At 42.7% G+C, this 16,250-nt stretch overlaps 1 protein-coding gene across 1 annotated transcript; it reads right to left on the bottom strand.

Annotated features, from left to right (window-relative positions):
• Window positions 1–231: 231 nt before the first annotated feature.
• LOC135486932 (transcription factor SOX-4-like) lies at window positions 232–2,732 on the bottom strand. The gene has a single exon (XM_064770113.1). The coding sequence runs from the start codon at window positions 2,614–2,616 to the stop codon at window positions 1,513–1,515; it is 1,104 nt and encodes a 367-aa protein (XP_064626183.1). The 5' UTR covers window positions 2,617–2,732; the 3' UTR covers window positions 232–1,512.
• Between the last annotated feature and the right edge of the window lie 13,518 nt (window positions 2,733–16,250).

The raw sequence follows: 16,250 nt of genomic DNA, 5'->3' as shown, positions 1-16,250 counted from the left end.
AATCCTCTGTGAATTAGCTGGTCCTGTTCTGGAGAAAATCATTGGAAGTTTTCGCATGGCATTTCCTTTCTATTGTTGCGGCTGCACTGAACCATTATAACACCAGCCCAGCCGTCGAATCCACTGGACCATGAACTGGAGAAAAGACCTCTCCAATCAATGGCAAACAACCCAGGAGACACATTTAAAGGACGGTTGACCCAAAAATAAACATCCAAATTCAAGTTTCTAGTTCATTGCAAAAGTAAATTTACTACAATAATGTCTTCCGATTATTGTACATAAATGTATCAAATACGTTTAAAATCACAGTGGCTATCATGGCCAAAATATATAAGTGCAATGTACTTGTTCGATGGAAATAGCTTAGGACTCAGTATCTGTACATTCTATATTACAAGTTTACAAAAAAATCAAACTGATCCAACTATTGGATTTTCGCCTTCGAAAAGGAATTGATTGGCTAAATCTATTCAGTTAGTTATCAGGAACTCATCCCAGAGATGTCACGTTCAATTGAGATTTCTATCATTCTGTTACCATCCAACTTCAAGAACCCTATATATACTGTGCTTCAGTATACAATTGACTTGCGTTTATGAGGCTATCAATGTAGGTGTAGAATTGTTGAAGTCAGGTTGAAACAGAAATCCGCAAATACTGAGTGTATTGCAGTAAGTCTACGCGGCTACTATTAAACGTACTGTACAATAATATTAATCATTCACTAAGAAATGTTTCAAAACATTATGAAAGCCTATTCAATAATCAGTGCGGCACGATTATGTCTTATTTTATGGAATTTTTAAATATTATGTTATAAAATACTAGAAATTTAATTTACAAAAGTTTTAGATAGAAAATTATGTAACAAATGTTCAGTCTGACGCTGAATGAGGTTCATAATCTCACAACTTGTGACGCTCAAAGGTGAAAAATGATAAGATTGAAAATATGGATGATACTACCAGCATAGTCACTCACTGTTCAGATATAGGCTTTAACACAGTCTTATATACAAAATGAGCCGTTTACCATCCGAGTTGGTAAGCTATGTGGAGAAGGAGTCCGTTTCATACACACACAGCACTCTTGGAAATATACAAGTCCTCCGAATTTGTTATAAATAATCTATTGAAAATGCCGTAAGAGAGAGTTCATGTACAATTCCAATGTGACTGTCCTCTGTGCATAGTTGCAATTCACGAACACACAGTTGCTGCGATATGGAAATTCTATGTACACTATTTACAAAGTTTGTAGTCCAGAAATTGCAAAGTTTTCATGATCAACTGTGCGAACATATTTCTCATTTACACAAAAATGTGCAGACAGTCTGACAGATGTCCACATACTTACTCGAGCACACATAACGTTTGCACAATCCCAAGACTTTTCACCAACATTTGAATTCACGAGGTGGTTCACAGTTTGTGCGTAATTTGGGTGGTGAAACAGTCCGAATGTACGTGAGCACACTAACAGTTAAACAGGATGTATCAAATGGTCCCTTTAACTAACTTTTAAGGGTCCCAGAGATGAGTCCAACCATTCACTTTGAAGCATTTCAGTAACTTCAGGCGTTGAATAGTCCGGGAACTCGAAGTGAGATGAGCCATTTGTGCCAGTGACGTCGAAATTGAACCATGGAGGCACGGAGCCATGGTTCAAGTTGTTGAAGTCCGTAGTTTCGACACCAAGACGCTCCAAGTCTAAGTTGCCAAGTTCGTATTGCCAATTCTGTGGAAGCTGCAGCACGTCAGTGAGATTATCCAAGTCTGCTAAGGTAGGGTTGTCGTTTTGGTCCGATTGCACGTGATGATGAACAATATGATGAGGCAGTTGCGTCTTGATGGGTTCCTGAGGTGAAGGCTCCGGCGTCTCAAAAACTGAGCAGCCATCAACGTGGTCGGTCATGTCTTCATCAGAATCGTCGTCGTAAAAACTGGCGGATTCTGGCGTTGCTGGGTTATCACCGCTTGGGCTAGACGGGACTTTGGCAGGCGGGGTTAGCTGGCTAGCAGACACAGGGATGTGTTTACTCGCACGTATACTGTCTTTGAACTTCTTATCGATCGTTAGTTTGAGTTTGAGTCTGTTGGCAGTATTCAAACCATGCGCCGTCGCGGAGTGGATTTTCATGACGCCACCGTTTTTCGTTTTACATAAGTCTTTCTTGGCTGATTTACTACCACTAGATGTTTTTGGCTTACCAGTTTCGGGCTTCACTCCAGGCTTCACTTTCTTCCTCGGACGGTATTTGTAATCCGGGTATTCTTGCATGTGAAGTAACCGTAAACGTTCCGCCTCTTCGATGTAAGGTTGACGTTCGGGGTCCGTGAGAAGTTTCCAACGTTTTCCAAGTCTCTTGCTGATCTCGGCGTTGTGCATATCCGGCTGAATCTCGGAGATCTTTCGGCGTTCAATCTGCGACCAGACCATGAAAGCGTTCATGGGGCGCTTGATATGGTTGGAAGACTTTTTGCAGTTCGTAGCATCCGAATACGGCGTGTTCGAACCAGGATCCACGATCGACGATCCAAAATCGTCCAAGGCTAACGTTGTCTGAGCTTGTTGTCCGCTCTGGCTAGCGGCGTGTGTGTTCTGCGGCACCATTTCTCCGTCTCAACTTTTCAAATTTACAAAACAGCTTACAAAAATATGGAATGTCCGTGTGAAGATAAATCGCTTGTCGTATAACGTGGTCCGCAGGGTTGTGATGCCCACACGGATAGCTTGACTACTCTAACCCCGCTGACTGTAAGTCCGTTTATAAATGACGCTCATTAGTCACGTGGTTTCCTCTGATCCGCACTGACTAACCAATCGATTTGAATCAGCATTCAGTTATGCCGGCCGCTAAGCTCCGCCTACGAAGTTTTATTGGTCCATGACAAGTAAACACGCGGCGGCCATTATTGTTTACATTCTAGACCCTCGTTCACCATTGAATAGATTTTCCCAAGAAATCGTCTGCTTGTTGACTTGGCAAGTCGTGGACATTATTTATCTTGTTTATCAATGGATTTTAGGGGCCCAGGCGGTGAGAATTTTTTTATATATACCCAAAATTTGAGTGCGATGTATTTTCTTTTCCAAACGTTATTTTCGGTTGTTTCTTACCATTTTTTTGTTGTGATTTTGGTATCGTATTTTGCAAGGGACATTTCATTTTGGTCCGCAGCTAATCACTGCCCTGGGCTAGGCTGAAACAGACACGCCATGCAGTGCCACGCGACCATAATAGGTGGACTGTGTTTGACAAGTATGTTGGTCGGTTCTGAGTGAAACTAACACAGAACCTCATAACAATTAAATAATAAGCAATAATGTCAATAATTTATAAAGTCTTTAATAATTCTTGATAATGTGTATACCATTTGATGCAGACGTTTCTTGCTTTTCCACCTTCAATCTGGCATTTCTTTACAATAGAAATTTACCAAGCAAGACACTATTATTTTCTTAAAAACAGAACTCTCTGAGCCCTCCATCCCAGTAACAGCGATGAATGTTTGGAAATTATTAGAGTTATTTTCGTATCCGAATTATGAAAAGCCAATCAATATATGCAGTGTGACGAAATCGTCAATAGATTTGTTAACACACAATCCAGTGTTATTAGCAAGGTAATTACAGTGTCAACACTGACAAAATTAGTGAGAAATCCTACCAAAATCGGTTTTATCAGCTTGGCAGCAGTGACAAGTGTTCTGTTGACCAGTTATTTACACATTTCGAAACATGACACATCAGAAAAAATAAAATTGTAGGGGCCTCGGTGTATTTAATGAAAAATCAGGCCTTTGGAAAAGGCATGCTTGATTGCATGTTTACCATGTTAATGTCACGTGACGTAAACAACACATGGCCTATGTCCTGCCATGCGAAATTAGACGAAGGAAAATGCCTGGCAATCCACCTATTCAGAAAACATGCTGAATATTTTGGTATTTGCTTTGATATGATATATACCAACACAATTCAGGTTCCAATTCTGGTTAATTTCTCTTCTCCCAAAATATCTCGGGTGAAAAGTGCATGCGAGCGCCCGTAGCTGACTCTGAATATTTAATTAGGGGTGGAGCTTCGTAAGCAATAAGCGTGCCCGAGTTCTGATGACAAACACGGTTATGGCTATTCCTTCCTGTGCACACATCCCCGGAATTGAAAAATTTCTAGGAAAGATGAAAAACCCGTTTTTAAAATTCACTACATGTTGAAAAAGACCATTTCTGGTCCATTTTTTTGTAATCGGTCGCACGTAAGACGTTCCGAGCAATTTCTGTAATTTATTTGAAGTTTTGCACAAATTAAACGTGTTTTTTGAAACGGATGTTATTTGAACTCGCCTCGCATGTGTATTCTCTCTCAGCACATGTGTATTCTGGGAAAGCAAACACGATCCACAATCATGCACATGTCTCGTATAAGTAAAGCACTCATACCAGTCGTTTTATGAGAGAGTGCGGGTATTCTAATTGAAAATAATTGTGTTTTGGTCTAGACCATAAAGATTAGATTTAGTAATTCTTTTATGAGTAATTGGCAAGCTTTTTGCTAGGTAGCACACACGATCCAGGCTACCTCACTCTTGTGATGGAGGTCATGTTTTTTTTGGGATGATGAGTCACTCTGTTTTGATCGCTCTGCTGTCCTTGGGTGATTTAACTCTTTGGGTTAAAAAGGAAATTGTGTATTGGCTAAATGCAAAATGCTCGCCAACGGTGAAGCCAAACACCATAGTGCTATGCCAGATGTACTATTTAAGCGGAGTGTCATGCCACTATGCAAAATTTAAGCAGAAAGTCACCCCAGATGCTCAAGTTTAGTAGATTGTCATCCAAGATGCACAATTTAAGCAGACCGTTATCCCACAGATGCACAATTTAAGCAGAGTGTCATCCAAAATGCAAAATTTAATCAGAATATGAGATCACTGAAATCTAGAATATCAGCAGCGAGTTCCATGTCAGATTTTTAATAGGTCACATAAGCAGAAATTTACAATATCAGTATAATGTCGTGCCACATGCTACATTTAAGCAGGATGTCATGTACACAAGTAGCAACATTCTCAGAAAGTCACCGCCAAAGACAGTGAATAAAGCTCGGTACCACCACTAAATCGGGATGGATATAAGATTCTCGTGTACATTGTAATCAATGATTGATAGCCAATGCCTTGATTCTGGTCGATTTTATTAGATCACTTCATCTGATCGATAGACAGCTTGCGAGTAGATGGCGTCAAACGGAGGCGCAGGAAAGCACTTCCTGCTGAGGGTTACTGGTGTTTTCCAAGGACGGATAATCCCTGTTCTTTATTTATGAATGAGCAAGACTGGCATACAAACATAAACTGCTGATATAACTTAATCTGGATCCATCATTCGCCTGATTCGGTCAATGACTATTAGGCTACCATACACAACAGTGCATTGACCAGTTTGGCTATGTTTGGCATAAGAAGATGCAGTGCATACGAATCGCAATACAAGGTGCGTCAAAATAAATGCTGCTCCCATGTTGCCTTGCCTCAAAATATGGTTTTGGGTGACGCTTGAGCAAGTGTTTGAAAGGCGAACATCATGGTACAGTTGTATTGTGATGCACACCATGTTACAATAGTATTGTAAAGTTGATAACGTAGGCTTATATAAAGGTGCTTGAAGCCGATTTGGGGTTTGGACGTGTCATGTGGCATCGGGTGACAGTCACCAAAAGAGCTCTGAAACGTCTGCTCGGTCGTCCAGTGCCAATTAACACCCCAGCGGACAGGTCTAGTTCCATATGATATCATTGATTCCATCGCTAACCATTCCGCCATGCCGCCATGTTATTGTAAAATATCTCTGGTTTGAAAGTTTACACCCTAAGTGGTTAACTTCCACAGATAAGATCCAGGCCAAGAGCAAAAATATTCTCTGATCCAGGCCAGTCCATTCTCCAGACAGAATATCATCACTCGAAATAACCTTTCCTTGGCTAATGACGTTTACAACAGGCTTGCACGCTTTTGTCAGCTGTTCAGTCGAATAAGCCATGATCTCAATGGATCTTGCAACATCCACATGGTCACCCATTTTTGGTCATTTAACACTCTGAAGTCCACATGCAACCGGCGTTAAAACTTCCTATGTAAACCCTGGTCCATGCACATAACAAATCCCTGGTCCCATGAATTAAACAGTGAAACACGCCGGTGAAGGTTTTTGACGCTGAACGTCACAAGATCCTTGACATCGCCCCTAACACGCACAGGAAGTGCTCTCTCGGAGGTATCACCATCGTTTACACTGCCTCCAGTGCCGCCATGTTTTTTTTCAATGTAGAAAATACTGTCTGTTTTTTGACACGTTTCATACTTTTTTAATAAACATTTTTGCGAACTGAGTATGTATGTGCGTGAGTGCAGTTTTTAACTGCGACAGTACACGTTTATTGGTTGGGAAGCGATCCCATATGCTGTGTCCTGGAGCAGAAGATAGCGCTTACCATCTGTAAAGATCAGATGGTTAATCTGCACCCCGCTGAAATAATCCAGACTGGCTCACTCGCCTTCTACGTCTTCGGGCGCCGAAAAGTTTCATCATTGGAGGCCGGGACTGAGAAGTGCCATGCAGGCCATCAGTGAAGATAACTAACTAATGCAAGAAAGCTTTTTTGCTGCAGCAAAACAGCATCTGTCGCGTGGGCCAAGTCAAGCCATATTGACTGGCAATCACACGTACGTACGCATGTCGGTATTCTAATTGCCGAAATAATGTCAGTCTTGCTTCTATCATGACTACTCCTGTTAAAAAACACAACATCACGTTAGACCCAATAATAGAGTGGTCACGCGTACCAATCCATCTCAGTCCCACTCCGACTTCGGCCAAGGTTTAAATCTAGTTATATAGCGATATATTCGATTTAATTTAATTGACGAACATTTTCATATTGATATCCTACCTGAACCCTGACCATGAAAATTTTGATTCCAAATTGGACTTGTGCCTACGGCGGATATAACAAAGGCGTCAGCCAAGTCGTAGACCACCACCCATCCAGACCTGAGATCAGGCTTGTTTTACTGCTACGTCATCGACAGGCGAAGTATATTGAAAGCCCGACTGGTTATGTCAAGATGGCCATCACCAGGAATTTTCTTTGGTCCGATCCCGAATTTAGAATATTCTTGTGCAGTTACACGTAGTTTATCAATATGAAAGGGTTCGTCAGCTCAGTTGAAGTTTTATATAGACGACTATCACTCAAAGTTTAAGTCGGAATTGGAGTGGTAGATGATGCGCAACCTCTGTAATGTCACTCATGTCAAGGATATGTTTTACGGGCACATGATCTACTACATTGTAAATAATTAGGCCTACGGCCATGACTCCCTTTAATTTCCTTCTTGACCTTGACCGAAACATGACCTGACATCTTCCTACCACATCATCGTAACTTCAAACAGCGCCACCTTTCGGAAGAACCTTCACTCAGTCCAGGTAAGATGTGGATCGCGCGAGATAGCTCGTTTGGACCAGATGACACATGCTAATGACAGGTTCTTCCGTAGCAGGTGCCCGAGCAGTAGCATCTGATGACTGAAGGGTGACTCCTGGATGAGTAGGCTACGCGACTCAGGGGTTACCATGGCGAATCTTGTATGACCGAATCTTTTCAGACATACATAAAAGCCACGGACCTAAATGTCCGTGCAAAAACAGACCGACCGACTCCAGCTTGTGATTCGAGTATCTTTCACTTCTGCTTGGCCTTGTTGAACATAAAGAGTGTGGCTGGCGTTTTTATCCGTCATGTCATGCCCGGCTTCCCGAGAGGAGGTCAACTTGACATCGCCTTGACTTCACTTGGCAGACTTCAAATGACAACCAAAGCTCGAAATTGATTCTGCGACAGTGACCAATCTAACAAATCTTAGACCAACCAGCCACTGGTTACTCTATAAGAGCTAATGAATGGTCTTTGCCAGCGTTTATGACTTGCACAGTTTCAAATTCTTTGGCAAATTCTATAGCACAATATAAGACTGGTGCCAAAATAACTGCATCGATGAGGCCTTCAAGGGGGACACAGGTCTCGGTGTACCCGACAAAATCGAGCGGCCACCCTGTCCCCTCAAGTGCACACGCAACCACGCAACCACGCCATGAGTCCATGAGGCACACGGCACGTAAAACTCTGAGACAATTGAGTGGGTTCAAAGAGTTGATATTTAATGGCCTGGCATTAAATTTGGGAATATCAGATGAAAATCTGCATGGCACACGACCATCTGATTTGCGTATGAATGGCGCGACTTAGCAAAGGACGCAGGGCACGCGCCGGCTGATAACCAACAAGAGGCACAAACAGAGCGGACTGGATGTCATTAACCCCCTTCTTGAAACAATCTCGAGAAACACGACCCATGCTGCCAATTAGAGATTCACTGGGCCCGTGTAGATTATGAAAAGTGGCCTCATCTTGATTTGAATCTGTGACAGGCTTGTGGGCCACATCCATCAAAAACAGGAAAGGGGACATTTGGTGACGTGGGGTTAACGAATGTCGCGTGCCATTGCGCGTCTGTTCTTCATCAACCGGAGCGGCTCAGTCAACTCCTTTAACCTAATGGTATATAATTTGCTGTAGAAAAGTCTTGGCGTGTTGGATGTCAATACCACTCGAGGGAGCATCTCAGTGGTACAGATCTGGTGTCCCGTATGCATGACTGGCACCTTTCTGGTATAGTTTACACCTCAAAGGTGCATTCACTGAAGGACCAACTTACAAATCTGTTTGAGCTGCATTCACATGTGACTGGTCGCCACATTTTGACCAGTCATGAATGTCGCGGACTTCGCCCTTTCTCCTTTCAGATTCACCGAGAAGGTTACTGCCGGAAAGGGAAGATTTGTCGTTCAAGGGACCGTAGCTTAATAATCCCCTTGGTTTAAGATGAGCAGTTTTTTTCAGTTGACAGTCCCACAGAAGGACAGAACTGTAAAATGATCGGATTTTACTTTCGATACCTGAGCCTCTCTCGACCTTGGAATTTCAAGCACAAACGTGCTTCCGACCCTTCCCTACATACAGCACTAAAACACCCCTCAAGAACGGCTTTGCTAACTCTCAAAGTCTCATCGCCCATCCTCTGAAGCTCACTGAGACTGGGCCCGGGGGCGTTAATCAATAAGCCAGTCTCCATGCCAGATTCCGTGCAAGACAAAAGGTACATCACACGGTATATAGTAACTGTGTTGAAATATTAATGAACTGGCTTGAAAGCGAAGCTAAAAGCTAACGTGTAAATCAATGTCAGCATTTACCTACCTTCGGTTTTTGCTAGTTTTGCCACTAATTCAGGCCTACTGTGAGCAGCGGAGTGTATGCTAATACGATGATGACTCATCTGGCGACAATTTTCTGAAACAGAATCCCTCTGCAGGTACGGTGTTGAAATAACATGGAGGGATTTTGTCACATAAACACCAACTATTGGTGCAGGTGTTGTGGATTTGGGCGCGGCCTACATCACACATGACAACCCTACCTTGATAGTAGCCTAAAGTTTCTTCAAGAGAAAATGAAAATCAGCCACCGTCCTCAAATTCAAGATTTGGCGTGATGAAAGTCCCCAACGACGAGGTCAGATATCTATAGCTCTCGAGGTCAGTGCCAGGGTCAGTATGGGCGACTGAGCTGCGCCCATCTAGATCCAATACGGACGAAAAAAGGTGATTTTCCGAACAATACCACCTAAAGTAACACTTGATATATTTTGATTGCAAAAACGAAGTGTCCATAATAATTATGGGAGAGATGACAACCAGAATGACAAGGCCATCTTCACATGTGAAGTTCCCCACCTCCACAATTAGAAGAACATGATTATGAGCCATAAGGAGGGTACGGGGGAGTATATACGCAAGACCAAGACACATTTAAGATTTTAGTTGGCCATGCTGCTTGCACTAACACAAATTCAGACACTTCCATCCAAAATTCCTGAAAAAAGGTGCTTGTTTTTCTAATGATATTCATGGAGACCATGTGTTTGACATTGACTTCATGCTGACGGCACTTCTACTCGAACGCACACTAAAGACAATCGTAGCTGTCTCCCATTAAACAAGAAACATAGTTGACGGGCTCTGAGATGGCAACCAGATGAAGTAATTGGCAAGGTGACACACCCGAAGCTACCCAGGTTCGACTCAGGCATGTGCCATTATCATTGACACCAAGTTGGACGCATCGGATTTCCGCACTTCATCTCTGGAATTGACCGACGACACCCTGGCATGCCTGGGAAGAGTGAGGTTATCTTTCAGATGCTGCGATATTTCAATGGCACCTCCGCTTGCCGCTTTTTTACTCCTTCGCTGCAATATGAAGATACATAGTTACTATAAGAATTCTCAAAAGTCAACGGGTACAGGGGGAAATCTGCTAATGTTAAAGTGACATCTTCTTAAAATGACGTCAGTCTGACATCAGTCGAATGATGATAATTTGACAGACATATGTCAGACGAAATAAACTGCATTCAATTTGTCCCTAAATGCATCTTGACAAACAAGGTTACGATAGCATATTCCCTTGTCGAGCTCGAGACTACCTGTTTAAGGTAGGACTTGAACTTATTGAGGAAGGACGTAAATTATGGTTGAAGTGTTGGTTAAAGGTCCTGAGACGATCTGATGGGCGGGCACTTTCTTATCAACGGACAGCAAATTGTAGACTAGGGGGCAACCAATTTCATAGATGTTTTTATTTCCAACAGCTGAAATAGTGTCGACTTAAATGTAGTTTTTGACTGATGCAGTCCCTGCTCGGGGATCTTTGCGTTCACGTGTACCCCAAGCTAAGTCTCCTGGTCTCAGCGTTCCAAACATGGTGCAATTTGGACGCCTCCAATAATATTGAGACAGAGTGTCGTGCGGCATGTAGCTGGCACGCGTGGGATTCAGTGTAGTCAAAACCACGCAGTCTGTTCAAACAGGCTCTTTTCAGTTATGAGATTATAGTCATTAGGTTTTCGCTGCATAAATCCTTTCCAAATACCTCGTGTGTTCTTATGCCCAGCAAGAATAAATAGCATTTTAGGTGTAAATGAAATATTTTTGGCTTAGCTATTGTGACGTCACAGGCAGGTGTTCTGGGGCACGCGACCCGGACCAGCTGCCGCGTTATTTCCACCAATCAGCGGGCGTGGCGATGAATAGCCCCGGGATTGAATAGCTTCATTGCCCTCTCACCTCTTCTGACAGAACTGGTACAAACTTCAATCTGATACCAGAAAGTAAACAATATTCTTCAGTCTAAAACAAGTCCCCTCAGGTCCTCGATAGTTCTTTAAACGTCCAAAAGCATCCACAATAAACCCTCATGTTGAGGAGTCCATTTTACACATAACGACTTTCCCAACTGGATTTTTTGAAAATTTGAAAGGTACAGTGTGCAAGGTCATCCCACCCATGTCTGCCGGCAAGTTTTTGACATTCATATTGTGAATGGTGAAAATGGCATTTTTGTTCCCCAATCATGAAGAGGTTATTCAGGCGAGTGGCACGCGACGCCACGCGCCTTCATTATCTCTTATTTAAATGTCATCGGCATGCTGCCCGGGCCATAATCAAATCTCATATCAAAAGAAACCCAGTTGTTTTTCAGGGGCGCATTTTGCATGCCAAGCAAACCGTATCAATGAGAATTTATGAGTCTTAGCGAATATAAAAGTGTGGTCCTCCAACCTTTGCGAGCGGAAGTATAGAAGGGGGTATGGTGAATGGTTTTAACTACACCCGAACTCGCGGGGGTTGGGTACAGTTGCAGTGACAGATGGCAAGCCATACAGCGCATACAATTTCAAAGCAGTTCACACTGGAGCAAAAATGTAATTTTGACACGTGGGGCCTGAGTGGATTAGTTGAAAGTATCGGGTTTTCCGGTTCTATAAGAAGAATCGTGGGGAGTCTCGGATTGGTCACCGTCTGTTCTTGACGGCAATGGGAACTCCAGACGCCTTGACCAACACGGAACATGCCAGATAACGCCGTGGTCGTGAAGATTGTGGTAATGTTATCACGTATCTTTGGTAGACTTGCCGTGCAACTCGTGATATTTTGAAAAAGGCTGTAACTCAAAAATATCTTTCATACTGAACTTCTAACGGTATTGACGCACGTTGTCTGAAAGCTGAGCAATGTCAATACATTGAGGGTCAAGATGATCTCCAGCTTATGTGGGTGACACCAAGTTGGCACGACTAAACAAAACAGAGGGTAACATGCTGTCTCTGCGACTGTACCTCATAAGAGATGATACCAAAATGGGACTGGTGGCCTCAGCCTTCTGCCGGACACGATATAGTGTGGGTGTGCCTGCCTCTAACATAAAATGATCTTAAAATCTCATCCAGGTCTCTTTTTGAGTTTCGCCTAACTTGACGAAGTAGCGCTTTGCGCTTTTGGATAAAAAGCTTGGGTATACATGAAAGCTCCTATACCCAGTTCTGAGTATGCACTGATCACAAACATCCATGCAGACTGTTTATTTTGGTAATATTTCCTAGAAAGGTGGAAGTATCAACAATTTGTTCATATTTAATGTGTCATTGTAAGTGACCGTATTACTCGACGATATTGATGAGAGTAACTCTCTCTCTGCATGTATTCGAGTTAGTCGTATACATGTTTATACTTATATTAGTACCAGTCAAATGCTACGTAACCATAAAGAAAAAAGGCCAATTATAAACCCCTATACCTAGCCCACCGTTGACTTCTCTACGTCGGTATACTCTAAAGGCTTCAGAGTCAGTGCGGCTTCTTGCCACCTAATAGACATGTCAAGGCTCTCTGATCGTAACGCCCTTACACTCCGGACGCAGTGGACCGGCCTCGTCCCTCATCATAAGGAGATCCAATTAGAATGACGCAATGGACTGCCCCGGAAATCTATACGCCCTTGGCAGAGCAAGTGCTACCAGGAGATCAGCGATGAGAGTTCGTTGGCAGAGCTGAAGAAGAACTCATGCTGTTCCATCGATGAAGGGTTATATTCAGTTTTCTTTGCAACATTCAAAACTGAAATCTTCACGCAGTTTATGCTTCAGCCCGCAGCCTCTGACATGAAAATTCAACCGCAACTTTTTTATTTGTTATAGATGCATTCATTGCCTATCACCTAATACTCTAAAATTTCTCTTTAAACCATTATCTCTGTTTAACCATCCGTTTAAGGCTGGATAACGGCGGTATTTTAGTTAATATGATAAAGATGAATTGTTGTCAATAAATATACGTCTATTATCTTTCACTTCAGTCATATGAATGTCATATAGAAATTGCACGGTAAAACTTGGCTACAGTTAATGAAGATAATAGTCCCAACGCTTCATTGAGTAAGCAAGTCACGCCGTATGCACCAATGCCATGGGAAAATTCACGATGGCCACGCGCCCCTTTGAAAATTTCGCTGCGCAACATTAGTTTTCCCATATTTACGTCAGTTTGGCACGCTTTGAATTATGGCATGCTACGCACGTAGGCCTGAGGTCTATTGTCATTAATATTTCAACTAGATAATGAACGCTAATAAGCCTATTGAGATGTTAGAATATGTGATGACAAACGCTGGGAACATCCACACACCCCACAGGCCCTAAAAAAACAACAATGAGGTGACGCCAAACATTACTTTTGAAAAACAACAATATTATTAGCACGATCTTTCAGTTGATCTGAGGGATTTGGTATTGGGTACGCGCCAGGAATTAATCGTTTCAGGCTGTAAAACACTGTATTTTCTGTCATTTCAACATTTCGTTCATTGACCACATTTGGCGCGTCCGATTTGGGAAGGTACTTTCTGAGTGATGGCCAGAATTACCGGCTTCTCCCATCCTGTGACGCCAACAGCTGGTTTCAGAGATTTCGGTCCAAGCTGGGCTCAGTACTCTGATCGCAAACGCCGCGGAGGCTGCGGTCCAACGGACTGTCAATATTTCTATTCAATGACCTAATTTCTTGGTCAGAGGTTGACTATTTCGAACATCTGTCGTCGAATTTCTGATTTCACCTTTGATTGCCAAATGTAATACATTGCACCGACACTAGTGTACATTATACACTGTACATTTTGTCACGCTAAGGTTGTCATGAACCTAAAGAGGGGCAAGATCCCCTCCAGGTATGGAAATGGGCAGATTTCATGACCAAATCGAAGCTGACCCGTGCCCCATTCTGGCACGCGCGCATTCCTTCACATACATCCCGTTCACCTGCCCCCTCAAATTTGATAATGCAATGTCGGGGTCATGCTCTCACCGCCTTTGAAATTCTTCATATTTTTAGCATAAGGACAATAGCGAAGGACGCGTGGCCCCTCTTCTCACATTGAGACAATTCTATGCGTTTGGCGTGCGCCATGTCGATTCAGTTGAAGACTATCATTGGCGTGTATGCAATGAACATTGTAGTGCATTGTAATGCAAACAACACATGGCAGTTCTAAAAGGGGGCCGCATCTGGTCGCCATTCAGTTCATAACCGTCAAAATTATCACATTCAAATAATTCTAAGCCTGATATTGAGTGCTTGGCTGAACTCTAGCCTCCCATGGCTGAAACGATAAACGCCAAACTTTTCAATCAGTTGCAAAAAAGATGAAATAACTTGATATCTATCATCTTTCAACGACGTTTTCAAAGTTCCATCCACATTGATATTCCTATCTTTCTATAACTCCAGCAGAAGTTGAAATCATCTGACCTCTTCAGTTAGTTGTCCGAGGCTGGACTGTTGTCAGCTGTTATGGAGACACCATGTTTCCCTTTTTGCTGGTGACAAAATAACTGTCATTATCCTTAAAAATATATTCATCCGTCGAATGAAATTGAATCAATCTTCATCCTTTTTTTGGCTTCGCTTCATCGAAGGAAAAGACCCCACGCATGCACATGGGATGACTGAACACCTCACTCTGCCCTGTGAAACATTAATTGTCATCCTATAGGCCAGTGAACCCTGGGAGAACTTGTGGGGTCATTTCTCATTAAATTCAACCTCCTATGGTTGATCACATCACCTGCGTAAGGCCGTCAATATTGTGCATACTGAGTCCATCAGGTTTTTATAAGTAAGTTCAATGACAATGAGCCAGGGGAGAATCAGTTAGGCCTCATAAGGTTGTATGAAGTGATAGTACAGATGGATACTGCCTCTTGATAATGCTAGTAAAAGGTGCTTTGGGAAGCGGACCTCCTTAGGTGATTTTGTTGGGGGGGGGGGAGGCACTCCCCAATCTGCCTACCTTTGCCCCTGGGGGGGGGAGGGGGGGGGGGGGGTGGACCCACTATCAACACGCCGCTTGTCAACCTATTTTGTTTTTCACGGAATCACAACAAGCAACAAGTAAATAGCAATCGTCTTCCAAGACAACTGTCCAAATAACGCAGTTTATGTTTTCTGGACCCCAAGGCTTTGACATCCCTTGGTTCACTCCCCCAAAGCGTGCGACGTTCGAAGTGGTACAAGGCCATGACAGAATGTCCACAAAGTTGGCTAAGAAACTCCTGTTAATTTACTTGAAACAAACGATTTGCCATTCTACTTCGCCCACTCAGCATTTCTGTTTGTAGTAACTGGTCAACATCACGAAGATTGTCAATGTCACCTTAGCGTGGGTTTTCGATTTTAATCTCTCGTTGGTGTCTCAAAGGAAGTTCTTAATCAATATGACTTTGTTAATTGATTGTCATTAAACGCCCTGGTGTATGGAACCATAATTGGTTCCTTGATTTGACTTCAAGTGTTATGCATGTCCATACCAAATATGTCAAGAAGAACGTCATCCCGGTGTAAAAGTAAAAAGTGTCCCCCTGGAAAAAGTGTCCGGCCCTATATTCTGCAATATGGTTCTATAGAGACCCTGACCGTCAATAGCTCAGAGATTGAAGCGCATAATAGAATCCTTTGTTCCCGGACATTTTAACCTAGGACATTTTAAACTTCTACACCGGCACCAGTGTTTTTCAATATACTCCGCCTCTCGATATTTTAATACGAGGTATAGGAGTATCAACACCTGAATCTCAGGATGGAAGAACGTGAGATAATTCCTGGCCTGGTGACTTCATGAGAATGGCATTTTAAATATATCATCGGTATAGCCATTTGGGCATCAGCGTTTTGCTTTGGAAAATCTACTCTGAAGTAAGAATAATATGGTCTAATTTTCGCACTTGATAA

Source organism: Lineus longissimus, chromosome 4, assembly GCF_910592395.1.
Source record: "Lineus longissimus chromosome 4, tnLinLong1.2, whole genome shotgun sequence".
Lineage (NCBI taxonomy): Eukaryota > Metazoa > Nemertea > Pilidiophora > Heteronemertea > Lineidae > Lineus > Lineus longissimus.
This window is presented reverse-complemented; position numbering and strand designations above follow the sequence as displayed.